Source organism: Uloborus diversus, chromosome 5 (assembly GCF_026930045.1).
Source record: "Uloborus diversus isolate 005 chromosome 5, Udiv.v.3.1, whole genome shotgun sequence".
Classification (NCBI taxonomy): domain Eukaryota; kingdom Metazoa; phylum Arthropoda; class Arachnida; order Araneae; family Uloboridae; genus Uloborus; species Uloborus diversus.
Window position 1 is genome coordinate 98050172 of NC_072735.1, and position 25494 is coordinate 98075665.

A 25494-nucleotide genomic window follows, 5' to 3' on the forward strand; every position below is an offset into this window, starting at 1 on the left:
TTGAGCACTAAGGTACTGCATCGCAAGTGGTCAACTAAAACAGGTCTCACTCTACTGGAAAAATAAAATTCAAAACGGTAGTCTTCCTAAAAGACCGAAATTAGAGAATGTCGACCTTCACCGATATTTCACTGGAAATTATACTCGGTTTTTTCCAAAGGCTTTTAATATGTGAATGTTGCTATTCGAAAACTAATGTTCCTATTTACCCGATTTCAGACTTTCACAATAACACATATAAATTTTAAAGGTATAAACAACAAATAATTCTAAATATTTTTTTTCTGTTCCAACCAAGTATATTTTTAATCATGTTTTAAAACATTTCAGTAAAAGTTAATAATGTCATGAACGGTGATGAAATAAGATTTGAATTATTTTATCATAACAAGAAGTTCTGTCTAGAACTAGACGAGCCTACTTTCCCTTATACCCATACTACTTTCTAGTACCTGATCAATAATCTCAAAAATAGCTAAAATCGCAAATTTTTTTCAAACATATTTTTAAAATACTTTAAGCTGATTTCTAGGAATAAAATATTCCTCACTCATCTAAAAAAATTAGATGCGTAAAAAAAAAAAAAAAAAAAAAAAAAAAAAAAAAAGCAGCAACTTTTAAACAAAGCAGCTAATACACTTTTTCCCATTAAAAAAATCTTTAACAGCTTTCAAAACGAAAGAATAATAATTAAAATTATTAACCTCATTAAAATGAATACATGATATCAAAAAAAAATCGTTTCTTTTTCCCCTGTTGCCAAAAACATTATTTTAAATGAATTAATGCACTTACCAAAACAAAATCAAAAAAAAAAAAAAACAATAAAATGTAAACTTAAAGAAATAATTTTCTTTGTCAAAAAAAAAACCGTCTGCGCATATCTTAATGTAGAAACATAAATGACTTCGAGTTTATTCGCCAAAAACTGAGTACCTAAATTGTAACTTTAGCGTAAAAATAAAAACAAGTCATATCAACAATAATTATTTCGCAGTTAAAACCATAGCTGCGGAGTCGGAGTCAATCTCATTTTGAGATAAAGAAGTCGGAGTCGAATATTTAAGAATCGGAGTCAGTCATTTGTCCTCCGTGTATAAATTTTTGCCAAAACTACGAAGTCAGAGTCGAAGTCGGGGAGTCGGAGTCCGATTAATTGTCGGGCACAGGAGTCGGAGTCGGAGTCAAGTGCCCCTAAATTCTCGGAGTCGAAGTCTGGAGTTTGGCGTCAGGAGTTATTATTTAGAATAAAATTTGTTTGAAGTAAATCCGCCTTCAAGTGCGGAGTCTACATTGACTTTCAGTTTCCCCGTAGGCGCTATTGTTAAGGGATTTGAACTGTTCAAAATGAAACGGAAAATTGTTCAAATCAAAAAGGTTTTTTTATATACAAGTTTTTCATCAAAATCTTTTTTCCACAAAGCTTGTTTGAAGCAAATTCGCCTCACAGTTCGGAATTGCCTTGAATTTCCCCGTAGGCGCTAATGTTAAGTTTTTTTGAACTGTTCAAAATTGAACAAAAATAGTTCAAATCAAAAAGTGAAATATGGGAATGAGGTGTCCTCGCCGAGATCTTTTGAACAAAAAAAAGTTTTTTCGAATCGGACTATTCATTCAAAAGTTATTAGGGGGGGACAGACAGACAGACCGACAGACATTTTTCCCCATCTCAATACCCTACTTTCCAATTTTTAATTTTTCAATATTTATCTAATTATTTTATTTATTTTTGACTTTTTTTTGTTTTTCGGGATATTTTTAAGATGCATTAAGCCTTCTTTCATGCTTTTTTCTTCTTTCTCTGACTTTTACTGGGAAAGTAGGCTAAAAAGCGTTCAAGGCTATAGGGGATGCTCATACCTTGAACTTACATTGTCGCTATTTGAAGACATCCAAATCCTTCAACATGTTATAACTTGTCGCCTGATTAAAATGTATCAGCAGCTTCTCTGAAGTTAAAGTTATTAGTAATTATTCGTCACCGTAATCGGTTTAGTTTCAAAGTAATTCTTAAGATCTTGAACTTTCAGATTTAACGTTCTTGTAAAACCATTTGAATATTCGAATGCTCGGATCGTTTTTATAAATTTCTGCAACACCAAAATACTTTCGTAGAATTCCTAAACTAATTCTACGAGACTAATCAAATAAAGAGGCGGATTCACATTTCACTTATCTTTATTTAATCAGTTAACGTCTTTATTTTACGCAATCTTCTTACTAACATTATAACAATGAATGAAATTACTGTCTGACCAAGAATTGTATATAAAGGCAAACTTCCGGTTTATAGACGGAAATGGACCCATCTATTAGTTTTCAGGAAAGCCAGCTTTTACAGATGTGTGTAAGTTTTTACATTAATCAGAGTCTCATTCAAATGAACGGAACACAGGCATCAAATTTTTACTTTTCCCCCTTATTCAGTTAGACTCATCTCAACTGGACGTTTGCCAATTCCATTCAATCCGTGGTCAAACTAGTTCTCCAACGAAAGAAAAAAAAAATTTCGCGTGAAGAAAGAAGTCGGGCCAGCCCAGCGTTTCTGAACCTTTTTTGGCCCACAGCCCGGTAAGGCTTTAATTTTTTTTTTTTTTTTTTTGCAAAAATAAATTGGTGCAAAACATTTTGCATGGTATTAAACAACTTTCACAAAACAATTAAAATGTAAATACAAGTAATTATTGTAATAATTATACATAAATTTGTGAGAAATCATAGAAAGTTCGAGGATTTATCGCAAAATTCCAGTAAAAAATAAAATTATCGCATAGTTATTATCATGTTTTTTTTCTTTTCTCTTTCTTTAATTTTGCGCAATTAATTTATTTTTTGAGCAAGGAAACTTTTTAACGTGAACAAGCAAAAATCTCTGAGAACCAGTAAAAATTTTCTGCGAACCCTCGGTGGTCTGCCGGACTACCAGTTGAGAATCGCAGGTGTAGCTGATTATAGCATTTAGCATTTATAGCCTATAGCTCGGAATACTTCAACTGCATTATAGCATTCCGAGATGCAAATATAGCATTCCGAGACTAATGCTATGTGCCACAAGTCGACACTAAGAATTTGGAAACTATGAAATAATGTATACTTAATTGTTTGAAATAAATCTTTAAACAATTCTCTACATTTAATTCGGGATATCTTCCCTCTATTTTTCTCGCTGTGAATAAATTAAATTTTCTATTTTCAACAGCAGACAAAACGTACTTCGTTCATCATTTAACATTCAACGCTCACCATATTTCCTCCCTGTTAAACTCAAAGAAAACTTCAATATCTGAAATATAAACAAATTCAGACATACATTCTCTATGCTTCCATACTAATACATGAGTTGGGAATCTTGGATGAATTTATTTCGAATAGAATTTGCCTTATATTATTTATCCCAAACCCCCAAGCAATCAAATGCTAGTCGGAAGAATCTTTTTCTAGGCAATTTTTGGCGCAGGTGGTAAAACTACGTTTGAGAATGAAACCAGAGTAAAAAATTAATGGATATTCTTCTACTATATTCCTTTACTATGCACACGCTCATAAAATATTCAAAAAGGATGAATGTATGTATAGTTTTTATCGGTTGTTGTTAAAAAGATCGCATGCATTTTCAGCAACGAAAACCTTAGGGATACGTGTTATTGAACAAAGAACTTTTTTTTTTCAATTCACAACCGATTTATAATAGTTTTTTCCTAGAATTATTTCATTTCACATTTAGTATTCTTATCCTGCCATGATGTAATTCGCAATAAAATAAACTAGAAGGTGCAGCAATCTGTAGCTGAAAGAAGTAAAGCCAAGACCGACACACTTAAGCAGGTTATAACCATTGAGAAGGAATAAAAGGTGGAGAGAGTGAAGCATTCAATTCTTAAAGCAAGATCCCAAGTCACATGATATATTCAAAAGTAAAATATAGGAAGAACTCAGGTTTCTTTCACTCGTTTCATGCAAAACGTGTCGCCCATTCGTAGAAGTCGAACCATGTGACTTGATATCTTTGCCTCAGCATTTCTTAAGCCAATGATTAGACTCGCTCCCTCCAGCGACTAGTTCCTGCTCTAAGGTTTTCAACTGTTCATTAAGGTATCTGCCTTGTCCGTGCAAAATTAAAATGTTTTACCGCTTTGACTAATTTCTTAAATCTCCTCAAGGTGATGTATTCAAGTTCTAGAACTGCAAATCTAAGCATTAAACAGAGTTCATAACATCGTTTGATGTTGAATTTCATTAGTTTTGAAGTCATTAGTATGGGGGAAAAGTACATGTACTTAATACGTGCGCTGGAAGATTTTTTTAAGGGGAGGGAGACGAAGAGGGGGGGTTTGAACTAAAGAATTTAAGCTAAAAAGAAAGAGGAATTTCGACTTGCAACAGAATTTGCGCACAAAAACTGCACTATAAAGTTTAAGAGCTTGTAAGTATTAGAAAAGAAACAATAAAATATTCTTCTTCGTTTGAGTCTCTGATTTAATCCCGTTTTTGCAAATACATTAATTGGTATTATATTGCAACAAGTTTAACTGAAATATTCCTAGAGTTACGCAAAGCGCCAATACTACAGTAACCGAAAACTTACGGACAACACAGGTTCAACTCTCAGCGGTGCATTTCTGTGCTCAAGTTCGAGTGATGCTTCCTTTGATTGAAAAACATTTTTGACGTCATTCCAACTGACACTTTCGTTGCATCACTTCTGTTGATTGTTCAAATTACGCACTTAATTACGTCAAAAAAATATATAACTTTTCATAAAACATCAAAGAAATATTGCACACTTTTGCCTAGAGTTGGCCTAGCTGTTGTTTAAAGTAATTTAAACTATTGATGACGGGAAATTCTCATGGAGACAATAAGCTCATTAAAACGAAATTAGTAATACTTTAATGTGAACATAGCTTAAATTGGAAATTTTGAAATCATTTACGATCATCGAAATCAACGTTAGTTGTTCATTCCTACCCCATTGTGAGAGAGTATGATAAAAAAAAGGCACACTATTATCTCACATAATTTTCGTCTCAAGAAAAAGTTGCTTATATTGTTTACCAAAGCAATCTCCATTTCATTACAAATTTTGAGATTATCATTCCTAAATTTTTGAGCAATGAGTTATTTTATTTTCTAGACGTTACCACAACTTCCATTATAAAATCTGATACTTACTTAGTGCTCAAACAAAACAATATTAATAATACATTTTTAATGTTTAAAAGCTTTACTAAATGAATTCGAAAAGGTATTCAGATAGGGCGCTGCAATAACCATTCCTTGCCTACCAATACAAATTTTACCAAAGACCAATAAACGTTCATTACAACTGAAAAGACATATTTTTTGAAAAATTCTCTACTTTTAAGCAGTTAAAGCAATTATTTTAATAGCTCTTAGTTCTAATTTGGATTATCAATAATTTTATATCACAGCATTTTATCCTGCACAAAGTAGCCATTTCAATTTCAGGTCTCAAAAGAGAAATTTCAACTTACTATGTCCTCATTTGTGTTATGCTATTCAACTCAAAACGATAGTGACTCTTTAATATCCTGGATGCAGATATCTCTATTAAGTGCAGTTTTTCTAATTAACCTGATAATTACATACCACTATTAATTATTGTAACAAAACTTATTGTAATTATTTTATTCCGGATCATCTTAGAACCATCTGCAACAACGTTAATCCACAAGTGAACGTTCTCTGAAACCAGCAAAAAACGAACACGTCTGTTACAGTAGATCGGAAAATCTGGATACCTATAGGTCTTGCATCTTTCGAAGCAATTAGCATAATGATCGAGATAATGAATTATCTTCCCAGACTGGAGCTCTTTAAACCCATCTACCATTTAGACATGCTCCACCGATTCCACTAGACGTTAATTACCACGCCATTTAATATATTGAAGCAGCGCCTTCACGAGTAGCCATTTACACGAACAAACTCCGTTACAAAACATTTATGACCTGTTCGAGCCGCCCTCAAATGCTTTTCCATTTCAGAGGATGGGACAGAAAACCATCCCCCAGGGGACAGCAAATAGATACACCACGCATCGGGCTTCTTTGGAGTCGTGTGATAAGCGGACGCGTTTAAATGTATTAGATACAGGTCCCGCATGACGTTCTAATCTGTGCACGCAGCGTCGCGTTCGAGGACGCGGTAAATACTCATCCCGACACGTCTGGGTGTGAGGGGAATTATTTGATGGCGTGTGTTGACGAACCGAATCTTCCTCTCTTTAGTAGCAGAAGGCTTAGGCTTGTAATTTCTATGGCGGAAGGAACTTGCATGTATAATTAATAGACTTTGATGATTAAAAAAAAGCGAATGGGAAGTGGTAGATAAAAATCATCACGGTTTCTATCGAAAAGAGTAAACAGAATCATGTTAATCGACAGCAAAAAAAAAAAAAAAAACTTTATTGAGCAGAGATGCCTATTCCCACAACAGCGATGGTGCAGCCCCTCAAAAACAACAGAGCACCATTACCACTCCCTCCTCACAAAAAAAATCCCTCAAAAGAGAAACCAGGACATTTTAATATACGCCTTCCTTAAAGGTTTTGATTAAATAAACAACTCATTTAAAAAAAATTTGTTAGATTTACAAAACCAAAAAGCCAGTATTAAGTTGTCACCCGTGTTCCTGAAAATGATTACGGAATCAAAAAAAACAAGTTCTAACTGCAATGCGGCATTAACAATAAGCAGGCTTGTTGGAGATACAGTTGAACTTGCTTATAGTGACAACTCTGTTACAACGTCATGAAATTTCAGTTCCTTCATTCGCCATAAACAGTAATAGATTTTCGTCTATAACGCCACTTGGATATAGCCTCGTAATTATTCTGAGTCTTTGGATTATGATATAACTGAGTTTCAAAGTATTTTAAAACAGGGATAGGAAAAATTCCCTGTGTACGGGAAACGAATCGAATATCGCAGCAGGTAAAATTTTCCACCTACTCCTTACCAAAGGCGGAAAGCGGGTCGGTTCAAAAGGGTATTAGTCAACTGCATGTTGTAATGTAAACGGTTTTTTTGGAATTTACTTCCCTAAACTAGATTAGCTCAAAGCATTTTCTTTATTAACGTACCCTCAATTTAAATTATAAAATGTTTCTCGTTTTCCTTTACTTAAAATGTTAATCTGCATACAGTAATTTCACGTGAAACTTATCATTCTCAATACAGACAAAACCAAATTTTCAAAAAGCTGTGCGAAATTTAGAAGGCATTATGGAGAGTTATAAAGTCAAAATTTTGCCTTGCAGCCTTTTAAATCACATTTTAATGAGGGTCTTCTTCTGTGCTCTTATTTCCATAGGAATCGCATGACATGGCTCGCAAACTTCAAGTGAAGTCCACGATGATGTTACTACCACGATTGGTTGTAAAGTAAAATGTTGTTTTTCTTTGGACTTTAGAACTAGTTCATCCATTTAATCATTATTAATGCAGAACCACTGTATGAGTTGCATTTGACACCACTATTTAATCAACGAAATGCAAAATAGTATCTTTTTGGGATCGCAAAAGTGGACCGAAAATGACTTCATGTACAGCTGGTATTTGTTGACAATCAGTTTGCTAGTTGGAACAAATTCATTTAGTGGTTGGCGTAATTTGAATAATTCATTAAGAAACAAATTCAAATTCATTGAAAAAAAATGAAAAAAATCCCTGTCTTCTTTTTCTTGGCCTATACTGATGCATATGGTATTGTAGGCTCTGTTTTTCACTCTTTGTCAAAGCTGCTTCACTGAATAAACTTTTTGCTTCTTTATCACTTTAGTATTCCTACAAGCGAAATGTTGTTTAAGTTTTTTCTCCTATTCATTTCATGCACGAGATTTATTTTACAAGTTTAGGTGTTAAATTCAGGGTCGGTATAAGATCGGTAAAATATTTTAATAGCAAGTAGAAGAATGAACAATGTGTGTGTTGTCCAAAGTTTCCTCCTTCTTTACCCTTAGTACGCTTTTGCAATGACAACTTTGAAAATTTTCGGGGGGAATCCACGCTTTCATTTAAAATATTTTGGTATATTCGTACATAATTTTGTGACATCTAAATAATCAAGGGAAAAAACAATTAAAAATTTTAAGTTTCAAAAAGAAGCATATTTTTTATGTTTTCGATTTATGATTTCACGAGGTGATTAAATATCATACAACAAAATCTAAATTTACCCAAACTGACAAAGAAATAGAGCAGACAGTACTAGTTTAAGCATCAACAAACGTAGCCAGTTGAAGAAAATATCGAAAGTATTCACTGTTTTCATCGACGTAACTCGAAGCACTTTCAAACAATATCTTTAAACAGATTTTCAAATGCCCATGTTATTCAGCAGATGTTTGAGACATGCTTCTATTCTGCTCGCTTAAGCTTCCAATTGCTAAACTCAGAAAAAAGTCAACGAAATAAATTGAAAAGTAAACTTATAGATTCACACAGTTCTGATATTGCATGATAAAAAGGCATACAATAAAATTTAAAATACTTACATAACCGACACTAAACCGACTAACATTCCTAAATGTTTGTGCATGGGTACAACTGAACAGAGATGCGGAGTCGGAGTAGAACCGATTTTGGGGTAAAAGAGTCGGAATCGGGAGTCGAAAGTTTGAAATTTCAAGATTCGGAGTTGATCATTTTCCCTCACAGTACGCAACTCTGCCCGTGCTTGTGGAGTTGGAGTAAGACTTTTTGAGGAAAAGCAGTCATAGTTGAAGGCTGTAAAATTTTCAGAGTCGGAGTCGGTCATGTTCTCTCCAAATTCTCAACCCTGATATTCACTAACAAAAACGTGTTTTAAATACTAAGTAGATTTTTTAAATTTTGCACAAAACTTCATTTAAAAGCTACAGTGAATTAAAGCAAATTAACCGCAATAAAAATACCAATTTGCACAAAACATTAATATTAAACTATTCAAAAAAACTTTTTAGATGAAATATAGCTTAGAACCTTTCTTTTTATTAGTTTTTTTAATCCATATTAGTGATTGTGATATTTGTGTGCATGTCTCCGCTTTTTAATCCAAGAATTCTTAACTTATGCTTTTTTTTTTTTTTTTTTAATAAATAGCCATTGTGTAATTTAATACAAAGTATAAGCTTTCCAAAAACATTTTGTATATTTAATAGCAAATATTTTTTCATGTTGCGGGGTTGACAAAAAAATGTGGCACCCGCAACCTCAAATTGTTTCTTTGTAGCTACAAAACAAATTTTTATACAAAGATACCCAATGGTTAAATACTCAAATTACAAAAATTAAAAGCCAAATTTTAAAATCCTGAGTTAAAGTACAAATGTATACACATGAAAATGTCACACCTTGAATAATGGATTGATCAAGTTACGGAAAATGGATACAAATTCAAAATATTACAATGTGTAAGTATCTTTTCAACAAGATTTTACTTTGTGTTCCGATATTTATATACACACAAGAACCTAGCTTCATTGAATAATTTTTAGCAACATACACATAAAGTATCACATATAACATTATTAGCCATGTTTTAATTCTATCAAATCACATGTAAAAAGGGTGGGATACTGGTAAAAGGAGAAAAATGGCACATTTTTATGCATCTGATTTTAAGATTACAACCTATGCATTGAAAATCGGAGAAACTAAAACAGAGAACCAATTGAGAAGACTAAACAAAGTTTAGCTGGTTATAAATTGAAATTACATAGCATCTGCTGTTTAAAAAGAAAACAAGAAAAATGCAAAAATTCACAATAGTTGGTGCTAATTTTTAAAATGATTAAATTATAACTTCTCTCCACCATTGCACGCAACTGCCGAAGCATGTTCTATCACCTCTTGATAACGAAACGAATTCGCCAAGTGGACAAAAATAAACTTTTCCGAGATTCGTCCGCTCTAATGTTAAAATTTCGTCAAATAAGACTCCAATTACATCCGTCAGTATTTTGATCAATTTATAAATTATAAAAACCTTCAACTGGAAGGCAAAGTAAGAGTCCTTTCGGATTCTTCGAAAGAAACAAAGTTGTTCGAAAAAACGTGTGTAACAGGTTAGGGATTGTCAAGGATGCTTACAAAGTCGAAAATTTAGCAATTAAAAACATTCCGCGAAAAAAAATGAATGGAATTGTTAAATCATGCTATCGAAGCAAAAATGTTTCTGCACTAAAAACACAGGCTGTAAGAAAACTATTTACCAGGCAAAAAAACTCCTATGCATTCTTATAAAACAAAACTCAAAAAATAATGTCAGGTCAGGAGTTCTCTGTCCTATTTGAATATTTTCTTTCTTCAACAGTTAATATCGAATGAAGCCCATGTAAAATTTTTCAAACAATTTCAACTAAAAACATGACTTTTTTTTGTACATTTTGCAGCTGGCTAGTTAAATTTTCATTTGTGATTCCCCGGATTGGTGCAAAGAAAGTATTTGTGGCAACGCCAACTTTGATTTTTTTTTTTTTAATTTTAGGGCTGCGATGTCGGAATCGGAGTCGGACTGATTTTGAGGTAGAGTTGTCGGAGTCAGGAGTCGAAAGTTTAAAGTTTCAAGGGTTGGAATCGGTCATTTTTCCTCAAAGTCAGCAATTCTGCAAGTGTTTGCGGAGTCGGAGTCGGACTGGTTTTGTGGTAAAGGAATAGGAGTCAAAGGTTTTAAAATTTCCGAAGTCGGAGTTGAAGCCTGAGTCGGCCACTCTCCCTTCGACTCCGCAGCCCTGGGTTTTTTTTCTCATAAAAGAGCACGTTGATCAAATTTTGTTGAATAGTCGAAAAGTATTTTTGATGAATAGTGGATAAATATTATAATTCATAAAGCATTTTGCTTTATTAATTTTCACAAATTCGGAGTCATGCACATTTAAACAGTGGGATATCAAACTTAAACATTTTAACCAACAACTACTGAAATCATAATCAACGAAAAGTTGAAGGTGAACATTTGTTTTATTCAAAAGAGAAAACTAATGGAAAAATAATAATGCTCCTACAAATAAGAATCTACGTAACACATGAAAAAAAAGAATAAATTGAAACTATGTAAGCAAAATTATTACATCAATGTCGCACCCTGATAAATTTAGAATTAACGAAAAACTTAAATTTCGAAACATTGAAATTGAAAGGCAGGCACTAATCCTCTATTAAACAGATATTCTTGCACAAAAATGACGACAAATTTTCACTAAACTGCTGGAAGTGAAAGATACAATAAATAATAAGCGGACCATCCACAATGTATTTATTTGTCTCAAACTCTAAATAGTCATTGTCATGCAGCGTCGAATGTTAACCACATAAGTAATGCTTTATGTAGTTCGTGTTTGGATGGACGAATTGCCGATCATTAATCCAACTTGCTTTTCCCCGAAGACTAAATGAAAAGGGGCTACTAATTCAATAGATTCACATTCCTTCTGGCACTGATCAAAATTGATCAATGATAAAGAATGTAGAAACAGTTCATAATTTTGAAAACCAGATTTCTGCTAATCAAATCGCTGATATTCAAATACTTTTATTTTCCATCTGAGACAATCGATTACATAACAATGGTGAACTATGAGAGAAAAATAAACAAATGTAACATGTGCTCCCTCACCAGAGCCTGATTTAACAATAGGCCCAAAAAGGCTTAGAGGAATCAGCTAGCTCTGTGGTCCTCTCAAAAAGTATTGACCAATGTTTTCCAAGGAGTGTTTCATTTGAAGAATTCAGTGACATTATCAAAACAAATTATACTTTCAAACTAAACTAATTTTCATCAACATTTAGGTTGCTGCTCTGTGAAAAAGTTGTCATGTATGTATGACCTAAGTAAAATAATGACTGAATACATAAGGATTACATCCTGGTACTGCAGCCTATAACCATGTATATACAATGAGAAAAAGGTGGACGGTTGTAACTCTACAGCAAATCATCACTTTTCTTCAATTATACAACTCAACGGAGCCATGCAGATATATTAGACCAGCTGTCCCAAAATTTTTAAATCGGGCCCTGTTGTCCCTCCACCAAAGAATTTTGCTTTATTATACAACTCAAAAGATATAAGACGCTAAATGTGAAAAACTAATGCGCATGTAGGCAAAAACATTTTACAGACTTATAGACACCCTTGTCGAAGAAATCGAACCCACATGACAATCGTCTCTGAAACTAATAAGTTGCTACTGATGTGCATTTGTTAACCTTAAAATTTTAGAAAACTCTTTGTCAATGGTAGATTTTTATTCCCACGTGTTTTTGAAGAGTTATCATGCTTCTATGCTATAACAGTTTGATTTGCTGTGCAGAAAGTAGGCACGGAGAAGGGAGGGAGGGACAAAGTCGTTCTTTGAACATTTTTAAAATAATCAGTTGATAAATAAGTGTTTTCTCCGTACCATGAGCGCTAACTAACAACTTTTACTTCTTGCCTCAAAGAAAAGGGGGGAAAAACGCATTGCCTTTGCTTCCATCCGGAGCTTCAAAATAAAACCCATTACTTCTTTAACAGAATAAAAGTAGACACCTTAATAAATATTTATTTGTTTAGTTTATTTGTGCAAACTGAAAAGAAAGATGGTATGAAGATCAGTGTGATTAAGTTGTATGGAAGTAGGAAAAAGCGATGGCAGGCGCATCAATCTCTCTGGTATCATCACAACAGGGAAAGCGCAATCCATAAGTGTTAATGTGATTAGTGTGTGTCAACAAATCAGAAAAGAGCAATAACTTGAGTAACATTTGTATTTCAATGTAAGTAAATCGAGAAAAGAGCTAAGATAAGAATTTTGGTTTGTCAGCAAATATTAGTGAATAAAAAAAAATAGCTTATCCTTGCGTTCAGAAGAGTGAATTAGAAAATAGGGGTGGTGTAAGTTTCAGTTCGTGGATATATCTCAACAGATGAATGAAGAATAATCTTTGTGCTCAGGGAAGCACAAAAGTGCGATGGCATGAATTTCAGTTTGTCAGGAAATTACCAACTAATGCAGAAAAGGCAGATCTTCGTGTTCAGGAAAATAGGGATGTGCTATGACATAAATTTAAGTTGATCAGCAAGAACTAACTGATGCTCAAAGGGCAGACTCAAAGTCAAAGCTGATAGTTCTAGAACTATAAAAATTTCAGATGCTCTTGCAATAAGCAGAAAAAAAGCAAATAACATTTTATTTTCAAAAAAATTACATAGAAACGTATATATGAAAATAAATTGAAGCGGAAAACATTCGAGAAGATATTGTTTCCTTTATAATCATCTTTCTCCTCTAAGTTTCTTCAAAAAAAACTAAATCTGAATAATACTTCAACGACACAAAATTTTCCTGATTCATACCAACAAACGAAAATAATATTTTTCAATTTTTTTCTCCAACATTCAAGGGTAAGATCATGTTTCCTGTACATAATGACGAAGTTTTTTTTTTTTAAGTTTTCTGACAAATTGCTATTGTATATTGTTTGCGAAAATAACAATACGAAATACAATTATATTTTAAGTAACAATAATGGGTGCCTATTTTAATGGCAACATAAGCCACCGATTACTAAGGAAATGTGCGGCAGTACTATTATTAAGATTTTTGGAAAAAAGAATAATAATGTAGAGAGGACGCAGGTACGAGCTATATTTCTATGTTCAAATAACGTTAGTTTTGGCTAAACGCATAATATTAACTGACATCATGCTACTTGGTCATAAACCCAAATTCCCCTTTACTTCATTTTTACGAATAAAGTTCAAAATGTTTGAGATGTTTTCGTAAAACAAGTGCATAATTCATTTATTTCAACTAAAATTAATAATATGTTAATAGGGGGTTTTTTCTCCTATTTCACTGATTGAAAAACTACAAGAAGAGATGTTTATTTTTCTTCTAAACTTATCATGGTTGTCTTTTCGCAAATCAGTAATAAAGACGGAAGTAAAAATTCTAAAAATTCTTTTTGGCATTCAATTTTCTACCTGAAGTTTTTTTTTTTTTTTTTTTTGAAAGCCGAAAACCATCATGATACAAGTACTGAGCAATATTTGGTTACCTACTCACAGTCTGATAAATATAAAAGGTGAAATTAACTTGAAATGATGAAATAGAGTTATTATTAATTTATATTTCTGTATTAGAGTGTCCCCAATTAAACATTTTTTGAATGTATGTGGTATTACCATCATGATAAACATACATTTTTAAATTGAAACTCACTTTTTATTACAGAAACAGATTTTTTTCTTTTGTACCCGAAACGTAGTGTTTGTAATAGATAAGGTAGGATTTATGTTTAAAAAAACACTTTCAATTTGTTATCACATAACAAGTCATATATCTCACTCTAAAAACGTTTTTGTGGTACAGTGGACTCTCCCTATTCTGAATACTCATAAGAGCGAACATGAGTGTTTTGATTGTGGGTGCGTTCATTATGTAGGGAGACTGGATAATGCATGCGTATGTATTATATTGCCTTAATGGACTACGTTCAGTACTTTGCCAACTGAGCAGTACCAGCTATTGAGATAGAGGTGCTGAATTTTGGATTGGTGGCAAGTGCAATGTCTGATTAAACTCAGTAGGACGTAAACTCTTGCATTTCCTCCTTTTTTAATTTAAAACGTTTTACGTTGTAAACAACTATAAAATATCGTAATACAGTTGTCAGTGCAATGCCTCTAAAAGAAGAATAATTTTATTGTTTTTGTTTGTGTATTCTCATGCAAAGTACGTGTTATCATCCAATTGTTTAAGTGAAAAAGTTTCCGGGTGATTCTCAACCACATACTGATTGCATTCAGTCGTACTTTAAAGATCTTCAATGGCTGGATTTTAGAAATGCGCAGCTCAGTAGCAGAAATTTCAGGATCATATTGCTCCCGAGTACCGATTGTGAATATGTTCAGTATATAGAGAGGTAATAATTGAACAGGGTTAAAAAAAAATAGCGTTCATAATACTGGGATGTTCCGAGTGCAGAGGGTTCATCTTATGCTATGTCTATGGAGTTTCGCCGAGGCCATCAAAATATGTTCAAAATATCGGGGTGATCACATTCGGGAGTGTTCAGATAGAGAGAGCATAGTGTAACCATAATTTTTACCAGAAAAAACTCAATTAAAATTAGTATCTTGAGCAATTTTAGAGAAATGATGAAATTATTTATGCTTTTATGCATCGATACTAGTGAACACCAAAACTACATCTCTTCGAAATAAATTTAAAATGAAAAAATACTGAACCTAACGTCTATATTATTACTTTACGTAAATTGTAAGTGTATGATAATCCAAAAGGATCTCCAAAAAATAGACCGTATTTAAAACATAACAATTAAAAACGCGATCAATTAATTGTTGCAACTCATTTATCGTGAGATACAAATACCTAAGCGTTTGAAATCAGACATGATGCATGTTAAGGGGGTCCGGGACACAAAAAGCCTCAAATTTTGCAATTTTTTTTTATAATTTGAAAAATTGCTCCGTTTTTTTCTGCTTAAGAGGACGTTTGAATCTTATTTCTACCTTAAATAGAACGAAAGTTATAGTTATTTTCGTTGCATGCATCTAACGAATGTGTACATAACTTTAAAACTTTAAACGCGTTTTTCTCCATGATGCAATTTTTCCCGATTTCCTGCATTCAAACTCTTATAAGTCAGGAACCGATAGAGATAAAGTAATGAAACTTGGAGCATATCTTTTTCAAGCAATTTACTTTAATTTTTATTCGGCGAATTTAAAAAAAACGTTTATTGCAAAAATTATGATTTTTTTAAAAAAAAGTATCTTCGAGTTTTTCGAAAATTTTCTTCAAATATTTTTTATTTTTTATTGAATCAATATTTTTAAAATCGCCGAATAAAAATTAAAGCTTAGATATTTGTGCATACTTTTTTGAAAAAAAATTGAAAATTGACCAACAATATTTTGAGTTATAGCAATTTAAAGCAACCCCATTTTTTTGAAAAAAACTAATTAAATTTAAATAAAAAAATATTTTTTTTTCATATTTATGTTATGATTTTGCTTATTAAATAAATGATGAATCAGTTCAAAAAATTTCAAAACTCTAAAGTACATAATAAAATTTTTTTCAAAATGTGTCCCGGACCCCCTTAAGCGGTAAAATTTATCCCTCATTAAAGCTCTGATCTTACAATTAATATTATACAAAAATGAAAAATCTGAAAATTCTACTGTCATTCAGAGCAGTTTTGGGACATGTCGGTTAAATTTACGCTACTTCACATTTCCTAGTGACTTTTCAAAAACCTAGAACGTCCCGTGCTATTATTTTCTTGGCTATATTATATTACGAAATAGTATTCTTAATCTTTAGTTTAGATTTTTTTTAAAAAGCTAGAAACATTTATGCAGCTAGTTGCATTATTCAGTGGTTCTAAGTTACTATTTGGAAGCTATTTTTGAAGTTTTTGACAGTGCCTTTCCTACATTGTAATATTATATACAATATTATAAATGATATAAATCTTGTGATGTTGTGAAATACAAAGAATAAATTTTTAAACATTAAGAATTTTTATTTTGCTGTATTAAAGCCCGCACTTTTTTAATATTTTATTTTGCATCCCATTTTTGACGTCACTCAAAGTTACCCTAAATGACAGGATAGCTTTTAGCCAATCTAATGATTGAACTTAAATGGATTTAATGATTAATATTTCTTAATTTCAGATATTTATACAATATTTTAGAAGCGTTTCCTGCGTTTTAACCAACAAATACAATAAAACTATGAAAATTTGAAGTGAGGCAGCTTAAAATTAAGAAATTGCAGCTCAAAGATATTCTGCACGACTCTATTTCATATGATAAAATTCAAAAACAGTTACAGAGTTAACTATAAATATATAAATTGGATATAAATATATAAACATATAAAACCTATAATCCAATACTGCAGTGGTCAGGTAAACGAGTGTCTGCCAAAATGAGTTTTTGAGATATTTCAAGAAACCCGTTTTGGATTCAAAACTAACAATAAGGAATTGTTGGAATTAGAATATTTTTTGCGCTTTTAGTTTAGTGGAAATCAAGTTAGCAAACTTATGCAGTAAAGCCCCCCAACAAACAATAGACGAGAAGAATTCCAAAAAAGGATGAATGAAAACTCTTTGCAGTTACGACCCTTTATCTGCCCATTGCAGAATATTACTCTTTATGGTCAAAACGCACCAGAAGATAGTGAAATGTTTGCAATTTACAATAAATAATTAATAGCTTTGTACCTGTATTAACGACCAACAAAATACCAACTAAATCAATCTTGCTGTTCAATCAAGCATGTAAGAGCTTCGTTTGCTCTCAAGATAAATTTATATTAGCATTCACTATTCTCATGCGTCATCATTAAGAAAATTTCACTTCATATCATAGATGAGGAACTTGCATAAATATTTGATATTATTTGATCATCATGTTGATATAATTAATATTTCTGTCATTTTTAGTATCTTTTTTTAATATGCTGAAAATACGTAATCGCAGTTTACACATAATAAAACTAATAGTATGAGTGTTTCTATTTTCACTTTTTTCTCGGTACTTGCCCTTTCATAGTTTGAAAAATTACGGAATTTTCAAATTATTACACATTATGAACGAAGTAATATCTTCACATTTGTTTTTTATTTATTTAATGATGTTTTTTTTTTCTTGCAATTTACAAAGTAAAAATTACTGCTCTGAAACAGTAAAAAATAATATTGCTGTGTTTAAAAAGTTCGTTATTCCGTGAATTCAGAGTTTCATCAAATCTGAATGCTAAGTAAAGAATAAAATGCACTTTTGCCATCTAAGCAGTTAAAAATTAGGTATACCCTTAAAATGTATTGTTTCCGGGCATATTTTTAAATTGAAATCACTGTATAAACTACTGCGGAAGTAGACCCTTTTAATCCATAATAGATTTTTAAAAAAACATGTATTTTAAGATGCTTAATTTGAGAAAGATCTGTAATTAGTGCTGCATTAAAATTAGCTGTATCCAAATGCACATGTGGCCACAAATGGTGATGATATACAGGTCCAAAATGCCGCATAATAACAAGACTAACCATTTCCTAAATAGAGGCGACAGAGAACTGCTAGTACTCAGCGATGTACAATATTTTCGACGTCTGGGTTCATATGCTGTGAATGGAAGCATTGAAATCTCGTTAAAGTCCCCACTGTAAACTGAAGTTATAATAATCTCGGAAAACTGGACACCTTCCAAAAAATTGCAACGAGCGCAGCGCTCGCAGTGTCGGCCCTACCGAGATAACACACAACGTAAACAAGTGAAGTCCGAGGGAATACGAAAAAAAGAGGAGGATGGGGATGAGATACTGACCTTTCGTAACGGCGAGGAGCAGAGCGGCGAAGACGAGGAAGTGCGGAACCATCGCAATCTGCCCTCCCGGTCTCAGCTCTATTTTCGCAACACTCACAACATCCGAGAGCAAACACAACACACGCAGAGAGTAGAGCTCGCTAAGGGGAGCGATTATTCCCGCTGGTTGGGGCGAGCGCCGCTATCCGACTGCGGCAACTCGGGAGGAGGAATGCGGCGCTGCTGCGGCCCCTTCCCTTCCTCGCTCGGGCGGAGCCCATTCATGGGGAGGGGCACCAGGTGGCGCCCCTGCCGCCGTACAGGTAGGCCACTCGATACCCCGAAATTTTCTCACTCCTCTTCGGCTTAATAGAACGCTTGTGTGAGTTTCAATTGAGCGGGGTGCAGTTCTTGAAAAATGAAATTATCTTGCTCTCTGACGCTAATCTGTTTCAGGAAACGTGTTTACTTTCGAAATTTTAAAGTATTGTCTTATTCGTGCCGAAGAATAGCGTTGATTATGGTTATTGGAGCCTCAGTGGCCGAGTGGTCTAAGCGATTGCTTCTGACACTTGAGGCGGTGGGTTCGACTCCCACCGTCGCTCAGGATGTATTTTCCCCTCTTTCTGATGTAAATTCTTTCATATGTTGTTTATATGTATTCTCTACTGTAATAAAAATATATCATGCGTAAGGGAGGCAAGACACTCGGATTGTAGTCCTCATCAAAATAAACCTGTGCAAAAAGTACCAAAGAAAAGAGAATTATTCCTATTCCTATTCCTATTCAGAGTCCCAACTGACTACAACTGTATTTTATGTCGAGGACTGCATACTAAGTGCCTTGCCTCCATTATTTTATACACCGATGGATGGCAGCACCATCACCGGATCGAACAGTTAATGAGAATTTAGAACTAGTCCAGGAGCTAATAGCTACCTGGTGCTAGCACCCCCAGAGGTATCGTTTCACTTGGAGGACATTGAGACCACGAGCATATTTAACGTCGCCCAGTCCCCTTTAATGACGACGGTGGGTCTTCGACCATCGAAGTTCGAACTCAGGACCCTCCGGCCCCGAATCCGACACTCTGCCGATCGGGCTACCACGGCCCCAAGAGAATTATGGTTATTGCTTTTTGCTTGGAGGAACGTGATAATAACAAGCAATCTTTCGATTTAGCGACCTATCACCTGATAATGGGGTCGTTTCCGAAATTTTAAAAGTATTTTTTTCTGAAAGAGCATGCTTAAAAACATAGGATTTGACCATTTTCTAAATAATTTGACAAAGTTTAATATTTTTTGACAATTATTATATTTTGTTAATATATTCTGACAATTAATTCGTTCAATTTCATTTTTTACGCTTCTGTACATGACATCACAAGTGATGAAATGCCATTCACTAATGCCATTAGCGCAGAGCGTAATATTTAATTCGCTTCTTTACTTATACGTAGTGGCAACGATATGGTTGATAGCAAGCGTGGAGCGCACTATTTAATTCGCTTCTGAATTATCATAACCTAGAAATGCGGTAGACAGCAAGCGTCATTCAGCGCGCCAGTGGAATGTGCCAGAGTACATCATTTTTGATGTCAAAAAGACCGCGCCTTATTTTCAAAATCAGAGATTTAAAAAATTTATTAAAAACTAAGCGTTGGAAAATAAAAGTTTTTTCTCGCTTTTTTTTTTTTTTTTTGCTATTCTATCAATTTCAGTGACTAAAAGTAGTACTTTTGACTGAAGGAAACAACCCAATTGTGTCAACATGATAGTAACAAGCAACCTTTCTATTTAGCGACCTATGTCCAGATAATCCCCCCTGCCCCCCCCCCTATTAGACATTTAAAAAACTTATTCAGAATTAATATTTTAAAAAAAACATATGCAGTAACTGTTAAAAATGAAAAAAAGAACAACATAAATAAAACATAAATTGTCAAGAATCTGAAGCAAAAAGCTCTTTCAAGGCTGCAGTGTAGCCCCTTCGTTGGTACTACAGATGCCCAATCCATAACAAAAAAGTCGCGATTGGACAATTTTTCACTCACGACCTTGACTGTTCACTCACGGCATTTTTGTTACGTCTTGAGCACTTTTAGAACTAATGAAGTGGCTGGATTGTAAATGCCGATTTGACAATTGACAGTCAAATAGCTGCTTAACAGTTTCTTGAAAATGGAAAGAAATTATAGATAATATGATTATCTATCATATTCAAGGAGGTTAGAATGATAGATGATAGAATTCGTCATTTTTGTATTGCTTCTTCATTTTAACCCGCTAACTGCGTATCCCGCGAAGTAGCAAAATTTGCCCTTCCGACAACGCCAACGTGTATGACACATTTTTTGAACCTTAATTCCCCTATTTCATCACAACCAAACCGCTTATACATTTTTCAAGCCATTACTTCTTATTTCAATCAAGAAAGAGTTTTACCGAACCGAAAGTATGTTGTTCGTTGCTCATAAAATTGTGGGGAGAGGGGGGGGAGAATGGTAAAGAAGTTTGAATTTGATTCGAGTATGTTAATTCGAACTTTTCCAAGAAATTTGTTTTGAGATTTATCACACGAAGAATAATTTCCAAAGAAATTTGCGTAAATTGAGTACGTATATTTTTATATTGTTTTTTTATACATACATAATATAAATATTTTGCAGCGGCTTCGTTAAAAAAATTTAGCAGTCAGTGAGTTGATCATAATTTAGCACAAAGGATTTTTGTTTTTCATTTAAATACAGCAAATATTTCATTTTCTTTGGTTAGGATTTTTTTTTCTTTATCTAAGCAATCCGAAGTGCTTATTATACTCATTTGACCGCTATTGACATTCCGGTTCCTTTTTCATTAATCCCACTTAATGATCATCTCTAGTAATATATAAGTCTCATTCATATTTGTAATGTATTTCAATTTATTTCTTTATTTCATTTTACAAAAACTACCGACTGGTAATGCCTCATTGTTGAAAAGTAAAAGACGCACGAGATTGTGTTTGATAGATTTTTAATTTAATTGAGCGACGACTTCTTGAGGTGTAACAACGTTATGTGTTATGTTAATAAAGTTTGATCGATTTTTGTAATATAATAGAGTCAAGTTTACGTACGACATGAGGGAGTTGGTTTATACTTCCCCGACTTCCTCCTTTCCTTAGGTTGGTTAATTCTTTATAGTTTTGTCATGCCTCGACGAAATCTAACCGGTGAAGAACGTGCTATCGAACGTGCTAAGATGCTATCGCAATTCGGATAGCGAAAACATCTTTTGAATGCAACTTGCCAGCATTCAAATGAAAAGGACCCGAAGGACCCATCGCCAGACGCAGATGCTTTTTTTTTTTCCTATGGTATTTTTTTTTTTTCAAAATATACAACCCAGATTTGTGTTTGCCAAACTTCTGATTTTATAAGAAGACCTTTTTGCTTCAAAATAGATAACAAAATAATTTAGATACATTTTATTTTCTCCATTTCATTCATTTTCAACTATAAGCAATTGTATTTCTAAAATATAAGCATTTGAATTTTCAAAAAAGAAAAAAGTCTGTCTAATTTCAAAGAAATAGATCTTTGCATTTTCTTCCTTTCTCAAACCAATATCAGCTCTGATTAAAGATGTAGTTATGACTTTTTTCAAGATGTGAAAGCGCTCCTTGACTTTTTTAGAGGAGGGAAGTTCATTTTGGATTAGTGAAATATACGAAAGCTGTGAAGGAACCGTAATAGTGATCAATTTTCGTAGAAAAGAACTAATTTTCTGAGAATGAAATGGAAAACGATAGGAAATTAAATAAAAACAAAAAACCCAATTGCGTAAAAAACCAAAAACAAAAGAAAAAGAAAAAAATATAAGCCAAGTAGTTAAGAATGTTATCAAGTACTACTGAATAACTACACCATTGAAATAGTTTTACAATATTGATACACACATAAGACAAATCATAAAATCAAAAACAAAATAGAAGGATCAACAGTCGGGGCACATTCCTTTTTGACCAATCAAGGAACCCCGTAAAATTTTAATGGGCGCCGACTGTTGATCTTTCTATTCTGCTTTTGAATTTATGATTTGTCTTATATGAGTATGGACTGTAAAACTATTTCAATGGTGAACTTATTCAGTGTACTTGATAACATTCTAAACTACTTGGATTACATTTTTTTTTGTACGCAGTCGGGTTTTTCGTTTTTATTTAATAATTTTTTATTTCACACTTTCTAGTTAATTTTTATTGGCTTAGTTATTATGATAATAAGACGGAAAATTTCGAAACCTTGTCATTTCATTGAGAGAGTTTATATCGTGAAGTTTATTAAGTAACTTGCAGTGGTCTAAACTACTGATAATTTTAACTCGGCTTAAAGCTACATGTGCTTGACCTTTAGCAAAAAATGCGTGAAATTAAGTCTACCACATTACAGCTATGTAGAAAGTCTGTATAACTCATGATAACGCGAAATCGGAAACGTCGTCAGTCAAGTCTTTCTCGCGAAACTAAAAAAGCCCATCAAGAAAGTACAGATCGCGAAACTCAGTCCCCTGAATTAAGGCAAAAACAAATGCAACATGTTACAGATTAAAATCGAATTCGTAAACTTAGTAAACAAAAAAATCAGGTAGTGAAAACGCTACCTGCATTTGTCGCTCGCTGTGTCGCACGCAGGTAGCATGCGACACGATCCCGAAATGACAAAATGGCAACTGATTGCTGATAGGGTGTATTTTGATTACTGTCATGTGTTTAGTGACACTCCCAAGGTTAAGAAAAATCGATTGACGTAAGAATTATCAAAGGCGTTTAGCCTATACAACGCCACATAGGAACAAACATACAAACATAGACTGAAGAACACAACACCCTCCTTTGCGTCACGCACGCTCAGTCGGGTAAAAAGAGATCCATACTATTTTGATTTTTTAACCTTTAAAATATTTGACATTTTGAATTTCAAAAACAATTTTGAAAAACATTACAGTGTGTTCGCAATATTAAAAAAAGTCAGTTGCTTTTTTTTTCCCCACATTTTTCCCTACGCTAAATTTTTACTTTAAATGCAAAACCTGAACATAGGTTAGGCTAAATTTTTGAGGTGCATTTTCAACTAGAAAATCACCAGTCAAGGTATGATAAGTGAAAATTGCTTCTTCATTTGAGTGAAGCAACTGACTGTTAGGGGGTATTTTAATCGTTGAAATTTTGGGTCGTATTACTTTGGGCAATTGTTCCTTTCTGGCTACTCAGCGAGGTCGAAGTACATTAACTCTTTTTGGTACCAAAAAAATTGGCATTAATTGGAAAAAAAAAAGAAATAACACCAAGAATATCAGCTATTTTCTCGAAAAAATATATACAAAATTCAACAAACATTCTCAATTGTAAATAATTCATATTTATAAACAATTTCATTGCTGGTTACCTCAGAACGTTACTCGATCAGTGATTTTGGGCTAATATAAGGTAGGTGCGGGTTATAAGTCCTACCTAAGGGTGATTTGAAATAAAATGAAAACTATGTATCCGGATCAACAAATCGTAATATTAATTTAACATACAAATCAATTACTACAAGAAACTAACAAAAAATCACCAGTTTTGCAGAAAACAAGCATGAAATAAAACATTTTTTTAAAACCTTGTCATTAGGCTTTATTATACTATGGTAGGGTAATAAGGCCTTATCTGTTAAATCAAAACAAGCTTATAACATTGATAATTGATATCAATTATTATATATATATATATATATATATATATATATATATATATATATATATATATATGCATTAACCACGCTTAAAGTCTTCAAAATGACAAAAAAAAATTTGTTAAACAATTGTCAGGGCACTCAAATTTATCTTTGTCATAGACTGTCACACCGATGCATTCCTTATGATACCACTTGCCGCATTTTAGATATAGTCTCATGTCATTCATCTTTTCCTCTCAAAAGTGTGTAACAGCGACAAATAGCATCGTTTTCTTTAGTATCATTTCCTTTATTGAGGGCTTACGTCTTTTTTATTTTCTTCTCTTTCTTGTTTCTGTCAAACATGTCTTCAAAGACTAGGCTTTTCTCATTATTAATAGCCTTTCTTTTAACATTTTTTTTAATTTATTTATTTATTTATCTATTTTTAATAATTTTTTCTGGTGTAGGTATAGGTTCCTGAAATGCTGTACTTTTCAATGGATCGAGCAGTACATTGTCTTTTTAATCGTGCGAACTAGAACCGTAAACCAAGTGGTAAAACTTTTCAGAAGGTCTGCTTGCGGTACTACTGTAACACTGAACTAATTAGTAAATAGTCGTCATTACTTATAAACATGCATAATATATTGAGAAAGATTTAGAAAAAGATGTAAAGTTGACAACCATTCATGCAAAAAGCAAAGGAGTATAATAAGGCCTACGATCAAATTTGGTAGGACTTATTAGCCGCTGACATCGTGTACAAAGAAGTACACAAAAATACAATAATTGGTTTATAAACATAATTCAGACATCAAAGATCTGTAGAAGCATTGAAAACAGCAAACTGGAATGCAAAATTATATCTAAAAGTGAAATATTACAAAAATTATTTAACATCCAGTCGGACGATTTTTTAATTATTCATGTTGCACAACCGCTCCGCGCAAACGAATCGCGTCGCACTGGTCGCAACAAGTGAGCAACATGTCGCGACCAGTATGAAGAGCCATTTATGAGTATTAGCTACCTACGAGTGCATCCTTGAGTGGATACGAACATTTTAAATTGTATTTTTGTTGTTTATGCCTTATTAGCCGACAGGCCGAAAAACCTGCATCTTGATGGTATGCTTAGTTAATTTTAGCTAGCAGTTCAAACATAATTTCATCTTCAATACAGCCCGGTTATGGCTTTCTAGACTGATAAGCGACAAATAAGCGAGAAACTGCAGACTCTGGATGTCGTAGCCGGGCTGTCGGTAGGCTTTTGTAGTTCTACCTTATCCCCGGCTTGGAACGGTATTTTACAGAGCCACACTATACTTACGGATTCCCATTGGTGTGCTAAATCAATTTAATTTTAGCAACCAGTGTGAAGGCAATCTCAATTTCATTGATAGGGTCTCTTCCTCAAGCTCACTTATGGCTATTCCGGACTGATGAGTTCAAAACA

The 25494-nt window shown here is 33.2% G+C and overlaps 1 protein-coding gene across 1 annotated transcript in view; it reads right to left on the reverse strand.

The window, feature by feature from the left end:
- LOC129222214 (uncharacterized) overlaps positions 1-18589 on the reverse strand; it is a 395332-nt gene extending 376743 nt beyond the window's left edge. The window contains exon 1 of the mRNA XM_054856692.1: positions 18356-18589. Coding sequence (XP_054712667.1) covers positions 18356-18407 — 52 coding nt within the window. The 5' untranslated portion in view covers positions 18408-18589. The remainder of the gene's footprint in view (positions 1-18355) is intronic.
- Positions 18590-25494: the final 6905 nt, after the last annotated feature.